Raw genomic sequence first — 15,891 nt, 5'->3', positions numbered from 1 at the left:
AGGGCACAATTTCATTCATCATCGCATTGCCTTAATCATCATCAGCAGCGTTCGTAGTCTCGTTGTCACTGGTACAAAGTTCATATACATACATACATACATACATATATATATGTACATGCAATCAAATAAAAAAATTTTGATTGTATAAGTTCACAGTTTCTTTGTGCGCCATTTTTTGTTCTTTCCAAATACATATGTACATACGTATGTATAAGCGTTTCGGGTTCTTTATTTGAAATTTATTATTTTTTGTATTTACTTTTCCGCTTCTAATTTTAATTATTCAGTTGCGAGGCTCAAAAGTCGCGAGCGAGTTTGTTTTCAATTCTTGTTGTTGTCGCGTTTATTGTTGTTGTTCCCCTAGTTTTGTTTCTCTCGTTATACGTTTTTTTCTGTTTTTTTGGTTTGTTAAATACGTCGTTTAAGTTGCTCTTGGCTGGCTTGCTTTGTTTTCTTTGCAACTGCGTCGCAAAAATTTGCAAAAAATTTGTGTGTTTTTTTGTGCTGCTTCAAGCTAATTAATAATTAGAGACACTACACTTTGACTGCTTTCGATTGGTTAGGAGGCACTTTTGAGGTTCGAACTGGACTTGAAAAAGGGAAAATCCCGGCACGTTACTCTAGAAGAAACCCTCTGAACAGTGTGACCAGATGCTAGCGACAGTTCAGTCCTATTCCGCTCTGCACTCCAATTCCCAAGTGCTGAGTCCGGCTCACCGCCTCCTCCTTCTTTTCGTTGGCGCTGTCGGTGACGTACTGAAACAAATGCCTCACGAAACTTTAGTTTGCGGCGGAATCAACGACACACCAACACTGGCGGAGGAGTCCAAGCACAAACACGGACACGGATACACAGACACACCGACACACACCGACGGATACAACGTACACCGCCACAGATGCAGAGCAACAAGTATGAATGAATGAGCGGTGGCCGATGCCGCCTCTTTCGACGATTCTGCCGCCGTCGGCGTCGCCTGTAAGTGTGAGTTTGCATGTAATGGTTAACGCCACACAATTGGGGGGACTCGGAGTCGGGGGCCTTCGGAGGGGGGAGGCATCTGAAATTTTTTTAGCTCGCTCTGTCTGCTTTTGTTGTTGCTCCGCTGTGTTCTGAAAAACATAGCAAACAAACCTCGCACATATACATGCTCGCAGACTCTCTTCCCGACTGCCTTGAAAAGCCTAGCTGCTCGGCGGCTTTAGTGTGCGTGAGTGGCGTCTAAGCACAGCGAGAAATTTTCATTAACGAAACGATCGAAAGCAAAATGGCGGATTTGGCGAAGGCAATCATAACGGTTATTTGCACTGTTCGCGCTTTTTGAAGAACCCATTAAACATTAGTTGGTTATAAAATGAATAGGTAATAATTTATATTTCTATTTAAATACAACGATTAAAAATTCCATGCTTCACAAACCTTTGACGTTTTTACATTCTTTAAGGCTTCAATTGTTTATCTTTTGAAATTTATAAAGTTTAAAAAAATAAGCTGATTGATAACCTTTTAAAAATTAAATCAAAATCTGCTGTACAAATTTAATGAGCGGAGTTTAGGAATTGAGTTTTCATTCAGTTTTTCTGAATGTCCGATTGATTATTTTGCAATTAACCTAGTTACCATTTTAAGAACCAAGCTCTGTTCTTAATGATGAAAGCGGTTTCTTGAATTTCTTGTTATGAAAATAGAATATAACAAATCGATTGCAACTTTACTGTCTTAAACTGACACCTATTATTATTTCTACCGTTTTACAGACCTGACTTATGAGTACATGCTCATGTATTATAGCGTGTAGCCCCAAAGCAAACAACAATTAGTATTAAATGCTACTATTAATAAGCGTCAAACAAGTTTATTTTTATTGGTTTCAGCATTGTAAATTGTGCTGGCGATTGTGTAAAGGTAAGCGAATTGATTCAAGGTGTTTCTTTTGATGCAATTATTTCTTTTTGGATGAATCGAAATTAAAGAATGAAATTGAGAGATTGGTTCAATCAAATTCAGGTCAAAGAAGGTTTTTTAATTGCCAGAACTCCTTAAATCTGTATTTAAATGAATCTGATTTACAACCGAAACATTTTTCAATACAGATTTTTTTCATAACTACAAGCTGGAATTGAAGATGCGAACTTAGCCACTTTCGGCTCAGTGTAAAGATTCACACACATACGCACACGATCAAAAGGCAGCCCGAAAAAAGCAACAAAAAAGCCCAACAGAAATCTGACAAAAAGAAGAAGAACAAATTCCTGTGGCAGAGGCGCGCGAAAGACGACTTTTCGGGGGAACGGCGGATTGGGGGACTTGGGGAGCTAGTTACGCATACATTGAATATACAGATACAACACCAGTCGTACAACACTGTGCCATATGAAATATGTAACATCAAGCTCATATCACAAGCGAGCGACAGCGACGTTGGCAACTCACCGACACAAAGATACAGATACAGATACGGATACTACGAGTTGTGTGTGTGTGCGGGCGAGAGGGTTCTCGACTGCGTGTGTGTGTGCCATGGGGGCACAATTTCTTCTAGAAAATGAATTTCAGATCAAATCATATGGCACCCACCCTCCTCGGGGTTGATGAATGTAAACAGTTACAAATTAAAACCTTAAGTACACCCTTAATTTAGCTGGAAAATATTTTGTTTGAGAGGATTTTGTACTGGGCCTGCAAACCATTTCGGATAACACGCAACTCAGCAGTCGCTGCAATTATGAATTTGATCCTAAATGCTTCGAGTTAATTAAATGCCTTAATAAGAGTCCACGTGCTACTGCTGACGTAATAATACGACAACTCATAGGGGCGTGCACAACATCCAATACCAGTCCATAAAAAATAACACCACACAGTGATACTTTGTTGTTCCTTGGTATTTCACTTATTTTTTCGGAGCATTTCTCACACACACAACCAAAAAGCCAAGACTCTCGCAGAAAAAAATTCGCAAATTTCTACGACTTAATAAATACAATAAAATAGCGGAATCCTCCAAAAGAGCTCCCAAATCGATTCCAATAAATACTTTTAGCCAATTCTGGAACCTATGGAAAGGTACTAGAGGAGCCTCAAGGATTTCCGCATTCCTCCCACCCAAATTATTAGCCGAGAGCGCATCACGTGGTCACCCAACCCCCAAAAACCCCACACATCCCCCCATCAAAAACAAAAAAACAGTAATCCTCTCGCACAAACACACGCACAATATTCACAATCACACAAGAGAGGCACCCGAAATTAGCAATAATCTCGCTGAGAGCGAAACTCAAGCAAAAAAATATATAACAAAAATTAACAACAACAAATGGAGTACAACAACAACAGCGGTCGAAAACAAAATGGCCGTCAGGTGTAGAAATTTCTGTCGACGTGTTTAGTTCCAGATCCAAAAACTTTCGGCCATTTTGTCTCCCATTTGCAGTTGCATTTTTCAATACCCAAATCACACAAAAAAAAAAAATATAAAATATGCAGTTAACTGTAAATATGTATATAAAGTCTATATAGCGGACGTCTACAAAATGGCGTCTTTCCAGAATGGCGCCGATTTTGTTCGTAGTTGAGCCCTGCAATAATATTTTCGCCATTTTCGTTTGATATTCGATCGGTTTTGAGCTGGAATGCATCCGAGAAGCTCCATACGATATCGTCACAATAAAGATTTCCTTTGCAATCATTTTTGATAAACAGTAAATAATAAACAGATAATCTAGGCCTTGTTATTGCCTGTTTAATTGGGTTTCTCTATACAAGTTTAAAATTTACATTAACCCCTACAAACTCCTTTGTAGAAGTTTTATATAAACAACCATTACTTTTCAATACCAAAACCTGTAGGAAAATAGAGGGGCATTATGAAATCTTATATGTCAAATACTAGTAAATTTATCACAAAGTTCAATTGAGGGTTAAAGCCCTTATACACAAATGAATTGAGCTCGAATTTCAATTAAAACTTTCCACGTTTGTCAATAAAATTATAAGTTACTCGAGAGTTGCTCAACGTTGCATCACAAATAATGACGGCGGCTGCTTGATTTCACAGTAATTCTTCAAGGCACTATAAAATAATTATTCTTATTATAGTTTTTAGGGGACCAAAAATGATTGCAATTGCCTTAATCAGCGAAAAGACTGTCGGCTTGAGAAGGAAGTGTCGCAAGTTGGCCGCATAGTTACACCGATTAGGCATTTAATCAAGTTTGACCCCAATAATTGGCATTCTGCAGCTTTTGGCTGCACGTACACCTCGTTTGCATCCGAGTCCGAAAGATTCGACGGGCGACAGCCTCCATTAAAATGCCCCACTAACTGCATTCCAAGAATTTACAAGTCAAAGATCGAATGTGCGCCGCTCAAACGATAGTGCCCCGCCCCCTCAGCCCCCTCCCAGCTCCCCCTTTAACCCCCTGCTGCCCCTGAGCATCATCAATAGCCAGATGCATTGTGTTTTTTCTTTTCGAGCGGAGACTGTGGGTCCAGGGCCACCGCCAGCGATCAGCAGACAACAAAGACTCAAATTGAATAAATAAAGCGCAAGATTTATGCATACGAAATTAATAAATTGAAATATATGTACAATAAGTATTAGGCGCCAACAATGAGCTGCATCGGGCATTTAATTTTTATACCCACCCATCTCCCCGGTGGAGTTTATCAGGGGCCAAGGCCCGAAAACCGAAAACTGAAAACCCGAAACTGAAACCGAAACGAAGAAAACAACAGGGGAGATTAACACACGCACAACTACAGTGCGAGAAACCAGATATGAATTATGTGCGATAAGAGCCGGAGTGCATTGGTGTCAAAAAACAAGAATGGAATGGTTCGGGGTTTGGAGATTTTGAGACTTGAGGTCGCACTTTCGAATACCCTGACTGATCTATCTCGCAGTTGCCGATGGATTTACGATCGTGTTAGGATTCGTGGTTTCGAAATCCGTTGGCTGAAACCAGAAATGGGTGGTCTTCATATTCAAACTCAAATGCTTTCTTTTTAAAACCCCCATCAATCCTTTCAAATTTAAACGCAGATTATTAAAGAGGTCAAATCAATCATATGCTTCTTAATTAAAGCGTTTAATTCTATTGATAAAGCATTTCCCTTCTATACTTTACAGACCTTCACTATTCTTGTAAAGCTCTTATAGATAATGTGTTTTGTACTAAGCATATTTTAAGGAATGCATTTTAGCCGTTAAGAAAATCAAGAAAATCTTCTCTAATTGCAATTTTAAAATAAGATGAACATAAGACAAAGGGCATGTGGAGCGCATTAGCAACCTAAGCCAAAGGGGATCTAATTTTATATTTAAATATTCAATGTTTATCCTTAAGCTAATACCATATTTAAGTATTATGCCACTCATATTTAAATAAGAAATTATTACGGCTTAACATGGATCTTCGACTTACATGCATTGGTTTTTGCAGAATCGATTTCGAAGCCGCCTTCTAAAGATCGTATATGATTCTTCGAGGTCCCAGGAGTATTTTCCAATATTACTAAATAGTTAATATGTTTTAATGGTTTCATATCAAGGTGGCAAATTAATTCTTCTACTCACATACTTAAGGTTTCCAGTTTCTTATGATATACTGTTTTCAAAGATCATCAGACTTTGTGCCCACCTCGATGAAGAGTATTCCAAGTTAGAACGCGGATGAAGTGCACGGTGTGCAGAGTGCAGCGCCGAAGCGGTCGGTCGGCTGCATATAATATGAGCACTATGCTATATAAGCCACACCAGATCCGATCAGCTGGCCCCTGCGCCGACTCCGACGCCGACGCTGGCAGAGGCAGAGGCAGTGACTTCGACTGCGACTGCGACTGCGGCCAGTTTTATGAATGAACGAGTGCAACTGCAACGGAAAAAGAGACGGGTGGAAGCGGCTTGTGAATGGCAACGCGGGATCGAACTATTGTAATTACTACGAGATTATGCAAAATGCATATGCAATTAGTGGCAACTCCCCTCCGCCCCTTCATCTCTGCAATTCTGAGTCATGGGGCAACTGGTTTGACTTGACTGGCGGCCTGAGAACCTCAAAAGCTGAACACCGAACACTGAACATGCCGAGAACAAGTACAACTTCGAGTACCCGCACTCAGTACTCAGTACTCGGTACTCGGTACTCCAGCATGAACTCATGTGATTGGAATTTCTGAGCCGTTGCCGTTGCCGATGACGAACCACGAGTCGAACAGAAGCTCTAGAAGATTGTCGCTCTAATGTCGCCGAGATGCAGATGCAGATGCACTTGCCTTGCCTTGCCTCGAATCAAAACGAAACGAAACGAATCAAATCCAATCGAATCGAATGGAGTGGAGTGGAGTGGAGTCGAGTCGAATCACACACATAAATCCAGCGACGAGCCATTGTCCCTCGTTTGTCCAACATGCACATTCCACTCTTTGAAAAGCGATCAATGCCAAGTCAATAATGAAACGATGCCGATCGGCCGCGGAGGAGAATATAAATTTCTGGCCTATCAGTTGGCTCCGTAAAAGACCAGGGTACCCGGGTACCAGGGCACCGAAAACACTGATAATAATGTCGCCTGCGAGAAATTCCTTTAGCGGCATTTAGGGCCACTTAATTATGACCCCCCCGCGTGCCTTCGCCGTCGCCATCGCCTTCGCTCGGAAAGCAAAGAAGGGCCCAATCCTAAATTCCTGGAATTTCGACTTTGGCTCTTGTTAAATAACCAACTGCTGTATTTGTTCATGTCGCCGGCCCTTCACTCGGAGAAAATGGGGCATGCATTTCGGGAAATGCGTTTGGAATGCATTTCGAAGAGGTCATCACTACGCGATTCAAGGCATTTAATATTTCCCAAGGGAAGAACATAACTGAAAGTTGAATGATTAAACAGGTAGTTGTATAAATAAATACTTGTGTTTAAAATTATTTTTTATATTCTGTTTATTTTTCAGGAAACCAATAATTGTATTTTCGGTAAGAAGTGCCAAAATCAGGAAGCTAATATAAATATTTAAATTGAAACATATATTTCTTGAATAAGTATAATCAACATAGTATTTAGGAAATGGTTTTTCTAAATTTATCCAAGTGTTCGCCCACTCCAATCCTGTTCAGTTATAGCAACTCTGCGTTTTTTATGGCCTGGCCTATGATTGTCCTCAAAATTGGCAAGCCAAAGAGTGCTCCAACATCATAATCCAGGATCCGAAGATGGCAGACGAGATCGGGGCTCTGGGAGCCTTGGTTCGATGAACCAATTAGATCAAACAACTTACACCACACCACGCACACACACACACACACCTTGGCTGGGTGCAACAATACAACAACAGGGGAAGACTGGGAGAACAACAAAAAAGAATTCTTTACGAGCTTCGCTCCGGTGCACGGTCATCAAGTCAGCTCGTTCAACATTCAAGAGGCATCGATGATAATATTCATTCATTTGATCAAACCGCCGACGATGTCGACGGACTGGAGATGCAGACGACGATGGAGACGACTTTCATTATGGGCCTGGGTCTCCATTCCCCATCTCCCCTTCCACCAGCCTTTGGAGCTTCAGACTCCGCACTCCCCACCATCATCAACCGCCTCCTTCTTCTGGGCGGCCGCCCAAAACGCAGTCGAAAAGCAAAGTCAGGAACGGCGGGGGAAATACGAAAACATATTGCCAAAGTAGCAGCAACAGCAAAAGCAACTACGGCAACATCATCGGCCAACAACAGCAACACGAGCAATCTCAACAGCAGCATTATGCATCATTACACCTCAAGAAAAAGGATTGGACTGCAACAAAAATTAAAAATATTTATAAATTAAATATGTTAAAGTATGTGATTCTAAATAAGATATTTGATCAGTTGCTATATTTAATATGGTTGTTGCAAATAATTGCACTCATTTGGTTAACTGGTGTTTGATCTGAGATCAGAATACCATTCATTAGTTCAAGTTATTGGATTTTGGCGGTAAACTTTCATTAAATAAATTCTATAAAACTAAGTCCTTTAAGGACAACTCTCCATTTCTAAAAAATATTTTCCTGACATAGTTTTGAAATGCTGAATATTTCCTTTAATGGTTTAGCACTAGATTGGTTATTTTCTAGCAGTGCACTCAATCGACACATTCACTTATAGGTCTCAAAATCGATGAGAAAAAGGAATATGTTGAACGGGCGGTGGCGGCGTTCGCTTGTAGCACGGCTCAAAACTGCTGTCCGCTGTCCGTCCGTCCGTCCGCTCACACACACGGGCACACGGACACGGGCACACCTCCACACACTCAGCACACGCACCCCGAAGTGCATGTGTATGCAGACGAAGCAAAGACCTCTTTTTAATGTATTGCAATTCCAAGAATTTAGGAAGAGGAACGTGAGAAACTTTGTTTTTGTTATTTTCTTTTCTTTGCATTTCATTTCAAGATACGATGCCGATCTCTGACTCCCTGCCCCGCCCCCTTTTCCCCTGCGCCCTCGCCCTCGCCCACTGGCGGTGTTTACGTCTCGGACGTCCAGGTTTCGTGGGTTTGCAGCGGAGCTGCTGGCCTGGCTATCAAATCTGGCTTATTTTTGTGGGGTTCGCGCTCGGGAATATCCTTTGGAATATTTTCTTGATCTTGAAAAACCCCATTTCGAGAAAGTAATCCTTTATAAATTTGTAGCCAGTGCCAAGGAATACCATCAACACCTTTGAGTTTATTCACAGAATATTCAAAAATAGATTCACCTAACCCAAAATGCAGTTTTCCACATTGCAAGCTGAAATACACAAACGAATTTACATATCTTCAAACAAATGTTTACCAATAAAATACATTTTCAACTGCTATAAATGGTGATGATTGTGCTTGTCTACTTCTTAAAATAGAACAAACACTTTTGTTTAAATATTGTTTTCGAAATTTTATTTCGCAAAAAAACTTGGAAACTTGGTGATTTTATTCTGAAAGCTACTATCTGTTCAAAATTATAGTAAAATGCTAACTAGAGGTTTTATATTGGGAAGGTCCTTTTTAAATCAATTATTTAAAGTTTTAGATTTTTAATGGTTTAACATTATTAAATTGTTTTTAATTGTAATGAATGTATATTTCTGAGCAAAAGGATATTGTTGAGTTATAAGAAATATTTCCACGATTATCAGGACTTAATGATTTCAGATTAGAAAATGTTTGAGTGATTATGAAAGTGGTCATATTCTTCTTGGGACTAAAGCTTGGAATCAACCTTTTTCGAGACTCCAAATGGTCATTTCTGGGGGCTCAGGCTTTCGTATCCGAAAGTCGCCGAGGCATCTTCGTCTTGGTCTCCTCGTCGGTGGACTTCGTTGCCTCCGTTGGCGTTGCAGTTTGCAGTTTGCAGAATGCCCCAGACCCAGACATTCATATTGTGTACACTTAAGATTCTTTGTGGAATTTCGGTGCAGGAGTTGTTTGGCGGGGGGTTCGGTGGGTGGTAAGTGGTGAGTGGGCCAGACGCGTGGTAGTGTGTGTGTGTGAGTGTGTGTGTTGGTCCGAAGTTCGAGTGCTCGAGTGTCTCTGTGCGAGACTCGCAGACTTGGCTAATAAAGCCGGCGACAGGAGAAAGCCAAATTCCAAGAGCACAACATTGTAGCACTCTTGGGTGGTGCCGAAGTAAACAACGCTTCCTGGGCGGAGGAGGGGCTCCCCTTTTGGGGCAGGGATCTCCAGTGGATTTGCATTTAGTTATTCTGTTTGCCCGACAATCGTTTTCCCTCTGCATTCGCAGTCGCCGCGATTTTCGCCGAGTGTATGCGTGTGTTTGCTGGTGCGTGTGCTGCACACATTTCTTTTTGGGATGCCGCTGATCGTAACATGGATGTGGATGTGGTTGTGGATGAGGATGAGGATAAGGTTGTGCCTGTGGATGTGTGGCTGCCTCCGGAATGTGCATACTTTTTTCCTTCCTCCATACCCATTGGTCAACGACGGGCAAGGATAAGATGTGCTTTAGCAAAGAATTAGACATCCCCCATCAAAATATGGAAAAAGATCCATAATAACAAGAATAATAGATTTTATTCTTTTATACATAATTCTCTTTTAGTCTTAATCAAATTGCAAATTGTTATATCTACTTTTCGCAAAAGTATTATTACATCATATATAGTTTTCTTCTGTTGAACACCACATGATTGAAATACTATTCCGTACCAAAAACGAAATATTGCTGGAAATGAATGGATCGACCATTTATCGGAGGGTACTCCCCATTCGATCCTTTTGGTCCTTCCCACATCAGCATTCTTGCCGTTTTGGCTTGCTTTTCTCGACTGTTTTGTATTCTTTTTACCTTTTTACTGTGTGGCGCAGGGCAGCAGCGACAAAATAGCAGAATCCTGTTGCCATGATCGTTAACAAGATGCCAAGACAACGCGAGGGGGGCGCTTTCAGGGGCGGAACCAGGGGGGTTCTTAAGGGGAATATTGGTGGAGGAATCTGGAATCTGTGGGAGCCTCGAAAATGTTGGCGGCAGCCAAATTAAATAGGCGCAAGCGCTTTGAGTTAGCCACGAGTTGTCCAGAATCCAGAATGGGATTTCCAACTCATGGTTGTTGCTGTTGTTATTGTTGTTGTTGAATTTTTTGTATTGTTTGTTATTGGTGTGTTGTTGTTGTTGTTATTGTTCAAGTGTTGTTGGGATGTTGTTAAGATGTTGTTGTACTGTTGGTGTACTTTATGGTGTTGTTGTTGGTGTTGCTGTTTTTGCGAGTTGATTGTCCTCTCCCCTCAAAGTTTTTGGCCTGAGCTGCCAGGAATGCTGCCTTACGGGTAGAAAGAGAGAAAATCTTCTCACCTGAGAAAGGTGAAGAGGCGGAGGGGAAGGGGGAGGGGAGGGGAGGGTTTCTACAGGGGGGAGTGCCGGGACCCGCTGCAAGCCAAGGATCGAGATGCGGTCCGTTCTTGTTTTTCTTTTGAATTTCAGCTTTGTGTGCTGATTTTTTGTTTTTTTCGGCGGTGTCTGTGGCCAACTACTTGGATTTCTCACATGTATATGTGAGTACATCCTCATGACTGGCCGTGCAGTAAGAAAAATAAATTGGTCCTAGACTAAGGATAAAGCAAAGGACATTTTATATGTTGAAATAATATTTTGAATGCTGATATTCAGTTTGATATGTCTTTTTAGCACAGGTTCCCTATATGTACTGCCATTGTTTTAAACTGAATTATGAATTTTAATATCCTTGATTCTGTAGTTCTAAAACGGTTAAAATACCTGAAGTTGCAATTGCTTAAAATTCTGTCATATCTTAAATTTAAGTTAGTTTAAAAATTATTTCATCAGGATGCAGAAAAATGATCACAAGCTTTTTTAATAAGTTGTATGACGTCTTCAACACATTTTGTTAACTCAGAATTAAATTGAAGTCATAAATTCTTTAAAGATAGTCAATAAGACAAAGTGTGAATTTGGAGTTTCGAAAGGATATCTTCCGGAGTACTTTTCGTTTCTCGCAGTGCTTGTATGCCGTTCATTATGATTATTTTGTTTGGCTGCCTTTGGCCTGTGCAAAAATCCGCACATAATCTGGCAAAACCAGTAGAACAACAACACCAAAGGATGCGGACAGCTCGGCTCATTTATAATGTGTGTGTCTGGTGTGTGTGTGAGCCAAGGCGCAAAATCCCTATCCTCACTTACAAACCTCTCCGCGCCGTCCGTCCGTCCTTCCATTTGTCCGACTGTCTGGCTTTTTATCTTTTTTGGGATTTCGCCTTTTGTCCTGCTCAACGCATTCGAGTTTTCCCAGAAATGTTAATTATAATACTCACAAACATACATAATTACTCGCATTTCGCATTTCGATGCCCGTAGTTCCCATCTCCCATATCCTGTTTATGTGGCTCTGGATTTCGTACGCCGATTGTCCATTCTCGTTTTTCGCATTGCGTTTATTAATGCGCCAAATAAATTTGCATGCCATGCACATTTTTTCGCCGTTCATTAATGCTTCTTGTTTATTTATTTTGAATATATTCTGCACTTTTTCGGGGTTTGGGTTGGGCTTCGGTCAATGAAAAGGGTTCGGTGCGTGTGAATTGTGCAGATAGTTAGGGGAAGTACGTCTGTGCAATATGAAGGGAGTGTCATTTCAAGGATAGAATTCTTGGTGTCTAATTATTATGGCCGCATTGAATTTCTTTTGGTTGAAATGAGATAATGATTTTAATTAATATATTTAATTGTAATGTTTAAAGAATGTAGGTTGAGCATGAAACTATCAACTCTTTAAGCTTTATTTAACAAAATATTTTTTTGTTGCCCTGCATCCTTCGGTAAATTAGTAAACATACATTGGAAGCATGCTTCCTCGAAATTTTTATTTATTTGTATTTGCATTTTTGTATTTTTTTTTTTAATGCAATGTAATAATATTTTAGGGATTTATTAATTTCGGTTATTAAATTTTTTTCATTAAACCAATGAATAATTATAAATAATAAAAATGTTGAAAAATGTGTGCGAACACTTTAAGCTGTCTTACATAATTAGTGTAGTAATTAATTAGCCCAACTAATCAACAAAATGGAATTTGTCAATCGATACTTAGCATTTAATTGCTTAATTGACACAGAAAAATCGAAAACAAATGCAAGGCAAAAGCAATAAAGTTTAAACAATTTGTTACAACGCAGTTTTTAAGTTTTTCTATAAAAGTTTATAATAAAATCGCCGCCATTATGTTTTTGCCGCCCCCTCCCGTCCCCCAGCCTCTTCCCTCACCACCCCTTTTTGCTATTCTCCCACTCTCCCAAAAACTTAAGAGCGCAATTCGAAGCCCTCCCACTTTCCCCCCGCAAAAACAACAACAAAAACAACAGCAAGAATGTCAAAAACTAACAAAAACCTTGACGACGTCTCTCGCAAACACGCACACTACTAAATAATGCCAATTGATCGCTCACTCTCTCGCAAACACACACACTGGGGCGCCAATTTATCACCTACTCACTCACACACACACAGCCCCCACACGCCCAATGTGCAAGTGTAGGTGCTCTCTTTCGGGCATACACCAATACCAATGCCAATACTAATCGCCGTGGAGCCAACAACAACAACAAGAGAGCCGATCACGTATTGCGCAGATACGTGAGCGTGAGATTCGAATTTGGAGCGAGGGAGCGGGTGGAGTGGGGAGAGCGGCGGTGGGTGGCAGGGGGATGGGGCTTGGGGGGGCCAACTAAGGCCACCCTTCCAGCAAAGCGATAATGAACGACCAAAGCGACAAAGAGCGAGGGAGAGAGAGAGAAAACCAGTACCCGTGGCACGTCGACCACATTCCAGGCTAAAGAGGTTAGACCTCTCATTTCATTCACAAATTCCAGCGTTCAAAGCCAGCGACGCCGACGCCGACGTCGACTGCGGCAGATGCAGAGGCAGCGACTGCATGTGTGGGGCCGCATTTTGGAGTTCCACTGTGCTTTTTGTTGTTTTTTTCCGCTGCGGTGCTTGGCGCTTGGCATGCGACACCCCAAAACAGAAAAGAGACGGGGAGAAGAAGACACCCCGCATGAGAAAAAGAAACCCTAAAAAAATGTAAAGAAAGAACCCGTCCATGGAATACCCTTGAACAAACTAGAATGCTCACTATGCTATTTTTATAATTTAAATTTCATTGGTTATCAATATTTAAGGAATAGTTCTAGACTCAGTATGTACGTGATTCAAATGTTATATTAAAACTTCGTTTCAAACAACTTATAACATAAGGAAGAAACCCCAACAAAAACCAGAATAAAAGCGGCAAGGAACTGGCGCCCCAGCGAAGAGGCAGCAGCAGCAGCAGCTTAAAGCCGATCAATCGCAATCGATATCGGTGTGCCTTGTATTGTTTATCTTTTGTCAGCGCCTTTCAATTCATTCCATTTCCATGTTGCCTCGCAGATAAGAACCGCATGAGATAACGCCCAAGAAGAGCAGCGTGATAAAGACTGTGGAAAGCCCGTCAAGGATGGCAAGCGGCATTTCAAATGCCCACAATTTATAACCTGTTTGCCTTAATTTCTTACTCAAATGGCCAGCGAATTACAATAAATTCCTTAACCAGGCATGTAATCGCGTTATCATCATTATTTACAATTATAACAGCAGCACACACACACACATACGTGCAGGCACACCTACATAGCAGAGAAATGGAAGTGGAGGAAGAAGCAGCAAAAGACTTTGGACTGAATGCACCAAGAGAAATTTCGGGCATTGAAGGTAAACTTACATATGTACATACATAAAAAATAAAAAAAATACTTACAACTTTAATAAACCTTAGGAAATATTTGGTATTTTGGGTGTTGAAATAGGTATTTAACCTTTTCAGAACTTTTCGTAAGTCGCTATTCATTTTAGATTTCTCCAAGTGCCGAACATGAGTTAAAGATATGCATGGGTATCTCTACACGGCTTGTCGCCGTGCCGCCTGTGGCATATAGCGTACATTAATAATAATAGCGGTTGCGACTGCGACTGAGGCAGCAACAACTTGCCCGTGAAGCGGACTCGAAAGACGGAGTGGAGTGTGCATACCTACACACACTTCAGTGTTACCTAATTAAAGTTTACATCCAGCGAGTGCCGGGCTTTGGCTCTGGCTGTCGCCAGTTATAAAGCGGCAACATCGGCAGCATGATTCATTGGAATGCAAAGAATTTTTATATGTTTCTATCTACGTTGATGGCTGTTGGTTTTTACAATTTCAATATGTGTGTGCGATGAATGATTTTGTAACATCTGAAGCAGCAGCAACAACGGCGGCAGCAGCAGCAGCAGCAATAACAACGGCAACACCAAGAGAAACACCCTAAAAACATCAAGGCAAACACTGTGCATGTGGAATGCAGTAATGGGCCAACCATAACAAAACAACCCAAAAATCGGGGGGCTGGGGCCCCAAGGAAGGGGAGGGGAAAGGGGAGATACGGGGGAGGGGTGGTGGTTGGGGTTGGGGAACAGCCGCCGGACACAAAGTCCGACGGACTGCTAGTCAAATAGACAAGCAGGCAGACAGACAAACAACCCAATAGATAGACAAATAAGCTTGGCACTATTCGAATCCGATCCGAATCCGAATCCGAGAGATACGCATACCCATACGCGTACGGATACGAAAACGAAAACGAATGCCATGCCACACATCGAGCGAATTATAAACGAATACAAATGGAAATGGGGGAAATGGGGGGCAATATCTTCCAATCGAACGGCACTCACTAAGCAGATCAGATTAGAGATCTATCAATGGACCAGAAACCATTATGCGGATAAGACCCGTGGAGTGGAAGCGAGTGGAGCCCCAAATGGAGCCCTCACACTTCAGATTGCCAGAGCCCCAATTAAATGTTGCCTCATCGAGTTGAGTACGAAACGGAACGGAAACAAGCAAGGATAATCAAATGTGCCATTTGTATATATATGAGATAATTATATAACTCTAATTAACAGTATAGAAATGTATAATAAATAGATATTAAGGATCCTAACTATTTTTCAAATACTTATTAAGTAAAGGAGTTCTTTAAACAAATATGTTATTTAAGATCTCTACAATTTTTATAAGAAGGTGAAGAAGGGAAAGTGAGAAAACAGATCTTCTCAGCCATCCAAATATTCCCGGAAAAGAGTCAACGCCATAAAATTACACAACATTTATCAGACCCCAATGACCTCAATACTCTCTGATTGAAAGCCACTCACCGCCGTTTGCTTTTCCCATTTCCCAGTCCGAGTTTCCCAGGATCTCCAAGCCAAGGCCGGCCTACAAATTAGTTCCAAAGGATAAGAAAATATTACGGCGATCATGAATGGCATTTACAGCCATCGACACTGGACCCGAGTCCCCGAACCTCGGAATCCCCGACT

The 15,891-nt window shown here is 41.2% G+C and overlaps 1 protein-coding gene across 1 annotated transcript; it reads left to right on the top strand.

Annotated features, from left to right (window-relative positions):
- Positions 1 to 5,598: 5,598 nt before the first annotated feature.
- Positions 5,599 to 8,449, top strand: LOC108099076. The gene is given in 6 exon segments (XM_017202373.2): positions 5,599 to 6,891; positions 6,953 to 6,974; positions 7,116 to 7,329; positions 7,331 to 7,473; positions 7,476 to 7,833; positions 8,431 to 8,449. Coding segments are annotated over 4 exon segments (600 nt in total). The 5' UTR covers positions 5,599 to 6,891; positions 6,953 to 6,974; positions 7,116 to 7,249.
- Positions 8,450 to 15,891: the final 7,442 nt, after the last annotated feature.

Source organism: Drosophila ficusphila, unplaced genomic scaffold (assembly GCF_018152265.1).
Source record: "Drosophila ficusphila isolate 14025-0441.05 unplaced genomic scaffold, ASM1815226v1 contig_286, whole genome shotgun sequence".
NCBI lineage: Eukaryota > Metazoa > Arthropoda > Insecta > Diptera > Drosophilidae > Drosophila > Drosophila ficusphila.
Note: the sequence above shows the minus strand (reverse complement) of the source record. Positions and strands in the feature narration are given on the sequence as shown.